The sequence below is a fragment of the Podarcis raffonei genome, chromosome 17 (assembly GCF_027172205.1).
Source record: "Podarcis raffonei isolate rPodRaf1 chromosome 17, rPodRaf1.pri, whole genome shotgun sequence".
In the NCBI taxonomy this organism is placed as follows: domain Eukaryota; kingdom Metazoa; phylum Chordata; class Lepidosauria; order Squamata; family Lacertidae; genus Podarcis; species Podarcis raffonei.
The window spans coordinates 9386280-9393875 of record NC_070618.1 but is presented as its reverse complement, the minus strand read 5'-3'; the positions used below and the strand labels follow the sequence as shown (position 1 = coordinate 9393875).

The window sequence follows — 7596 nt, the reverse complement described above, 5'->3', positions numbered from 1 at the left end:
GATGAATTCAATCCACCAGTCTTGTATTGTCTGACCAAATATTTGATGCTGCCCTTGTTTTTGCAGTCCCAGGCAGGCAGCAAAGACAGGAGGGTCACCAAGTATTGGCTGGAGGGGGGAGGGACGAGGGACAGTGGCACCATTTATGTCTACTTTCCTTCCTTCCTTCCTTACAATTTATACCATATAGCAAGCATCACTGCTAATGGCTTCTGAGCTGCATATATGTCCTGGACTCACTGGATGCAGAGTAGTGGGAGGTACCTGCTGGGGAACCCCCAGGGGATTGGTGGTAGGATGACAATGAGTCATCAGAGGAAGAAGAGGGAGCGGACAGAGAGGCGGAAGTGTCAGAAGCTGAAGAAGGAACAGGGTTTAGTGAGCAGGAAGAGTCTGTTGCAGAGAGCAGTCCAGAATGAGAGGCAGAAGCAAAGACTGGTGAGAAGGGGGACCGAGGGGCAGAGATGAGGCAGGCTGCTGAAGAAGCCAGGGAGTCCCCCTTCCCTCCTGCTGTGACCAGCTGCCCTCCCCTCTGGTCTCCCAGAACCTGAAGAGGAATGAAAAGAGTGGAGCAAAGAGAGACAAGACAAAGGAGCCTCAGGTTGCTGGGAAAGGAACCAGGGGTGGAGTTGTAGAAGTGGTGGGAAGGCGAGGACCTTCTGTCCTTGCAACTGCCTCATCTGAGCAAGACCTACTGGGAAGAGCTGCAGCAATCACTAGACCTGAGCTGTTTTGGTTTCCTTGAATAAAGAGTTAACTTCACTGACACTGGCTGCTTCATTGCTGACCTGCACATTGCTGACCTCCAGCCCCTGACAATATAGCTGCATGGCCTACAAATTACGCAAGCCTGCCCTTGAAGGTGTTGCAGTGTGGCTGAGCTAACGTTTTCTGCAGCAGCTTCCTCACAGCTCCTTTAATTTCTTTGTTCCTGAGACTGTAAATCAGAGGGTAAAGCAAGGGGGTGATGTTGGTGTAGACAAGAGACACCATCTTGTCCCGGTCTGGCATGTAGCTGGACTTGGGCCGGACGTACATGAAGGTGGCGCAGCCATAGTGTAAGACTGTGACGGCCAGGTGCGAGGCGCAAGTGGAGAAGGCTTTGCCCCGGCCAGCTGAGTCCCGGATGCGCATCACAGCCATTGAGATGCACGTGTAGGACGTGAGGATAAGAAGGAAGGGGAACAGGAGGAGGATCACGCAGGCTGCAAGGAGGGGTAGCTCACTGACATAGCTCTTTGTGCAGGCCAGGTGGAGCATGGCAGGGACATCGCAAAAGAAATGGTCAATGCGTCGGGAGTTGCAGAAAGGCAGGCGGAAGACAGCCACGGTGAGGCCCAGGGAGACCACAAAGCCCCCAAGGCAGCAGACGATAGCAAGCTGAAGGCAGACACCCTGGCTCATCATTGTCATGTAGTGCAGGGGCCGGCAGATGGCCACGTAGCGATCGTACGACATGGCTGCAAGGAGGAAGCATTCAGCACCGCCCAGGGCCACAAAGAAATGCATTTGGGTCGCGCACCCCACAAAGGAAATGGTGCTCGCCCCTGGGCTGGGCAGGTCAGCCAACGTCTTGGGAACAATGACGAGGGTGTAACAGAGCTCGATGGCAGAGAGCTGGCAAAGGAAAAAGAGCATAGGCGGGCGGGAGGGTTCGGCAGCCACTGCCAGGAGGATGAGGAGATTTCCTGCAAGGGTGACCACATGCACCATGAGGAAGATGTAAAAGAGGAAGGATCTCAGCAGGAGCAAGTCAGAGAATCCGAGGAGCAGGAATTCCATAGTTCCGCCAGATGAAGTATGGTTACCCCTCTCCATGCAGTTTCCACATTATACCTGCAGCAAAAGGAATGAGAAGCCAGAGCACAAAACGTAAGACGAGAGAAGCCAACAGCTACTGCCGTGTCCTCAAACAAACCCCTGTGTTGCAAAGAGAACGTCAGCAATGTCTAGGCAAAACGATGACCAAGTACATACGCAATAGACAATCTTTATAGAATTCCTTCAAACCATAACAAGTACAAAATGAGCAGTGACTATATCATTACATGAGCACTGTTCCACAGCATTTGAAATTTTCATTTACATACATTCATTTAAAATCGATGGGTTTATGAAGCAATTCAATATCCTCCCACCACGCTGACGAAGAATTCTACGAAACAGTAGTCAATATCCGGAATCACTGTTTAGTGTTGGACATCATATTTGCTGAATACACAAAGCTTCGCAGCTTGTCTTTCATCGTACAAAGTCTGGTACCTCTCTTCATTTAAAGATTTTCAGAGACTTTGAGACTAAAGATTTCATTTTGTACTTGTTATGGTTTGAAGGAATTCTATAAAGATTGTCTATTGCGTATGTACATGGTCATCGTGTTGCCTAGACGTTGCTGATGTTGTCCTGTTTACAGCCAATGGACCCTTCTTGTTGCCCCACTGTCCATGAAACCCCCTTTTGCATCGGCTCAGTTGTGTCCTCAGTGAGAGCAGCTGCCATGATTCCCAGGTAAATGTCACATGACATTCAAGGACAGTCCAAATTTCTTTAAACTGGGAAACGCTTTTGACTCTAGAGAAGAGATGGTCATTGAAATTCTACTCAATATTGATCCAGAGTAGATTCCAACGTATCATTAGCAGAGTAAAAACTTAAAACATGTTGCAGGATTCCCAAAAAATAGACCAGAGGCATTTCATCCAGCAGAGCTTTACTGCTACTGAAGGCAAATGAACATAATGGTCACAAATCCAATGCATTCAGGATTGGCAATGTCCATAAGAAATCCAGTTGCAGCAGACTTAACAAACTCACAGTAACTTATAATAAGTCTAAACCGTAACACTATATACGGAACACTACACCAGAAAGAAAAGAGAGAGAAAGAGAGAGAAGGAAACCCAGGCTCCTTCTGGCCTCACTATTCTAGTCAGTATGACCTTGACAGAAACAGATAACAGAACCAGTTAAACCAGCTATGCTCAGCTTCTCTGAAGGAATAACCCAAACATCATGTAACCTTCAAGTAGAATAGGAAAGATCTCTACACATCAGATCAATACTTTCTGTACTAAGAAATGCAAACTGACACTATTGGCAACCAATGGCAGCATCTAGCCCCTGAAACAACACAACACGTTCCTACCAACTGTTAATTATCATATAGGAAAAGATTTTGCCCACTTCCCTTTCTAAGGAAAGAGAGGTACAGTAAAGAGAAGCCATACTATTTTGAAGAATTGTTTTGTTGTTATTACCTCACAGGTATTACAGAAAGGCAACAGGCCACAGCTATGGGGCCTCTTCAGAAGGTCTTTCAGGAAGACCAGGGCTGTCTCAAATTGAAAAATGCCAGTTCATAGATGCTTTACCCAGCTCAAGATTGGCTGTTTTGCTTTCATTATATTTGCGGCAAGGCTAAATTACTTTGTAGGAGGAGACTCTGAATGGCTGCCATTGCGTTCTTCCAAGAAAGTCCTGTTCTGAGGTGCTTTTTTGAGCATCAGGGAAATAAAAAATGTCTGTCAGTCATCTACACTTATCTCCTGCCTAGAAATCATGGGTCTGAGAGGTGTTCTGCTAATCCCATGCTTTCTAGGCATGGGTCTGAGTGATTTTCTGTTACTCCCATTGCTTTCCCCAAGAAAACCTGCTCTTTACTGCTGAATTGGAGCAAATGTCGGTCCATGCAAAACCCAATGGACATTTGCTTCGACTGAGTGGTAAACAGCAGGTTTTTCCAGGTGCAAGTGGCAGGGCGAGTGGAAGCATGGACAAGCCCTATTATTGAGGTACACTATTATATTGGACAAGGGACCCGGGTGGCGCTGTGGTTAAACCACAGAGTCTAGGACTTGCCGATCAGAAGGTCGGCGGTTTGAATCCCCGCGACGAGGTGAGCTCCCGTTGCTCGGTCCCTGCTCCTGCCAACCTAGCAGTTCGAAAGCACATCAAAGTGCAAGTAGATAAATAGGTACCGCTCCAGCGGGAAGGTAAACGGCGTTTCCGTGCGCTGCTCTGGTTCGCCAGAAGCAGCTTAGTCATGCTGGCCACATGACCCAGAAGCTGTATGCCAGCTCCCTCGGCCAATAAAGCGAGATGAGTGCCGCAACCCCAGAGTCGGTCACGGCTTACCTTTACCTTTATTATATTGGACAGCAGTTCAATCTACACATAAAATAGGGTAAAACTCCCCAAAACTGCAGTCTTAATGCCTATCTACTCATAAGCCTTTGAGTTCAGTGGTGTGACTTAACTCCCAATTAATCATGCTGATGAATCTGGGGAATTATTCAGCAAAACAACACTGGGGACAATGTGGGAGGAGATAATTGCATGAAAACATTTCCCCATTAATTCCTGGGTAGATTTCAAGAATGTTGGCTGAATCGTTGTTTTTCAGAGTTTTTAGAAGCACATTTGTTCCTCAGCCTCCTGTCAACTGATGAAATCATACCATCAAAGCACATATGCTTTGATCTTGTTTCTAGCCTTAGGACTAATATAGTGGCTTCCAAATTTAAAATCCCTGGTCTAGAGGTCGCACATAGCATATTAAATTTACCTGTGAAGTGCAAAACAACAACAACAACAACGTACTGTAGTAACAACAACAATTACAATAATACAATAATATTACAATAATAATACAATAATAATAATATTACAATAATATTACAATAATACAAGGACAGTGAATGGGAACATACTCAAAAATATTGCACAGGAAAACCTTAACAATAACACAGGTAAGGTATTACTGTATTCGTTGAACCCAAAATTTAAAAGGATTAAAAACTGCAGAGTTTCACTTTTTAAAAGGAAAGCAGAACTAACTAAACAAAAATTGCCCCCTCCCGAATTCTCCACACTACTTATGGGTGTTGAAATGGTGAAGGGGATTTCACGGAATATTCTCTAGAAAAGGACTGACATTCTCTTTGTTTATTATTTATTAATTTTTATTAAGTACAAATTAGAAAACATACATGTTTACAACAAAAGAAAATACAAAAGAAAAAGAAAATATATATAACCAAGGAAAAAAATTAGAAAATATTTTGTCTCTTTTCATATTTACAGTTATTTATACCTCTATAAAATGCTATTCACAATAAAGGAGTGAAATGAAAGATAAGATATCAGGGGGGAAAAGAACAAAGAAAAAATAAAGAAGTAAAAGAAAAGGATCATAGGTTAATTATATTTTTTTTAAATTAACCTATGGACTGACATTCTCAAGCAGTTCAAGTGTGTGTGTGTGTGTGTGTGTGTGTGTGTGTGTGTGTGTGTGTAATATATATAGAATGATGTTCTAACAAATCTCTTCTCAGTAACACAGGAAACCAGCCAAGCAGCCTTCAACATCACAACATCCCCATGTAGAGATGGATGAATCTGCCAATTTTGATTCCTCTTGGGTTCTATTTTTTTAATCTTAAATTTGGTTTACCTCTTATCCACATCAGGTTGCCATTAAAGAAAAAACTTCTCACAAAAAATTGTCAGCATTTTAGCGTGCATTTATCCTAATATAAACATATTAAAGTTTTGGTATGTGCCTATTTTTGTACTGACATGTTCTTGTATGTTATTTTCACTAACCTCCCTCAATATATGGATTTTTGTACACATTTTTGGGTTGGGGGATTCCATCACAAAATTTGGAGAAGTATGAATTTCAAAGGATCTCTGTGTTTTGGTATATATATATATATATATATATTATACATATATATATATATATATATATATATATATATATATATATATATACCAAATATATATGGGATGTATGAATGAGAAAGGTTTGCATTAAATTGTTAACCGAACCAAATTACTTCCCGATCCCTCTGTCACAACCTCCCTCTTATCCCCTGACATATAAACTTTAGACATAGTTCATAGAAACAACTTCCATGTTGGGATTCTCAAGGTGCACGATGTGGCTGTACAACATGCTATTTGAATCAAGTGCTTTGCCTGTCAAACACTGACAGACATTTAAACAAAAGATACCTGTATCTAATAAAGCTAGTAATTATACACATATTCAAACGCTCTTCATTGTCTCAGTGTCACTTTCTGTTCCCATGGGGGAGGCATGGCTTTAATCACTAGTCTCCTTTCTAAAATTCTTTTTATAATGATATAAGGCAGATGGGAAGGATACAAGGATACCACAGTAATTAAAGCTCTCCCCGCTTCATAGGAACTGACATAAGGGCAATGTAGGGGTTATTCATAAACAACCTTCCAGGTTCAATCGGTTACAAAAAAATAAAATGGCCAGTAGGACCTGCAAACAGGAAACTTTTAATGCATATTTGAATGAACCCTGATTAGTGGGATGTATTTATGAGTGAAAAGATTATAGAAGAACCCTGGCCGTGAGCAAGGATATTGAGATAACACTATATTAAGTGATGTTTGAAATCTTCGGTTTGATTCCACTTTCAGCTAATTAAAGAAAAGCCACACTTTGGCAGAGTTAAAGGGGTCTAGTGTGGAGGCAACCTAAACTGGTCCTGGTGAAGAGATTAATCTGGCTCTACATGCATTGGGTTTTCTGTAATAAGCTTTGTTTTCTATCTGTCACCCATTTCTGTTTTGAGTCCTATTTTACTACGTTTGGTAAATGGTAACCACCCAGTTCCTAACTGTGGGGTGACAGATTTTTAGATAGGCATAGCAGCATACTATCCTAAACTGGTCCTGATGAAAAATTTACTCTTGCTCTGCATGCGTTATTGGGTTTTCTGTAGAATCGTAGAGTTGGAAGGGACCACGAGGATTATCTAGTCCAACTAGTCTAGTCTATCTAGTCTATCTAGTCCAGGAATCTTTTTGCCCAACATGGGGCTCGAACCTACGACCTTGAAATTAAAAGACTCATGTTCTACTGACCGAGCAATAGGCTCTGTCTTAATAGGCTGTAATAAGCTTCGTTTTCTATCTGCCACCCAGTTATATTTTGGGCTATATTTGGTAAACAGAAACCAACCAATTCCTAACTTGCGGGTGTCAGATTTTGAGAGAGGCTTAGTAGCACACCATTTAAAGGAGAATGGTGGCCAGACCAAATATGGCGGAGCAGCCATGTGCAGAGGACATGACGCACTCTCTTTGGCGCCATGGAACCACACTCTTGACACAAGTTTTGATGATGCCTAGATGGGGCTAAAGCAGGTTTTGGGCAAGCTCATAGCCAGTATGACTGCACCACTGCCAACCCCTTGCTCCAGGGGTCAGCAGACTTTTCCAGCAGGGGGCCAGTCTACTGTCCCCCAGACCTTGTGGGGGCCGGACTATATTTTGGAGGGGGAAAATGAACAAATTCCTATGCCCCACAAATAACCCAGAGATGCATTTTAAATAAAAGGATGCATTGTACTGATGTAAAAACATGCTGATTCCCAGACCATCCGCGAGCCGGATTTAGAAGGCAATTGGGCCGGATCCGGCCCCCGGGCCTTAGTTTGCCTACCCATGCCTTGCTCCCACTGGTGCAACATGTGGCCCTGACCTTGCTGTTACCCCATCCAGGTAAAACAGCAGCAGTTGGAAGGATAGCTCTGTAGCTCTTTCCCTTCATGC

At 43.2% G+C, this 7596-nt stretch overlaps 1 protein-coding gene across 1 annotated transcript; it reads right to left on the bottom strand.

Moving 5' to 3' along the window:
• Window positions 1-840: 840 nt before the first annotated feature.
• Window positions 841-1782, bottom strand: LOC128405336 (olfactory receptor 10AC1-like). The gene has a single exon (XM_053371865.1). The coding sequence runs from the start codon at window positions 1780-1782 to the stop codon at window positions 841-843; it is 942 nt and encodes a 313-aa protein (XP_053227840.1).
• Window positions 1783-7596: the final 5814 nt, after the last annotated feature.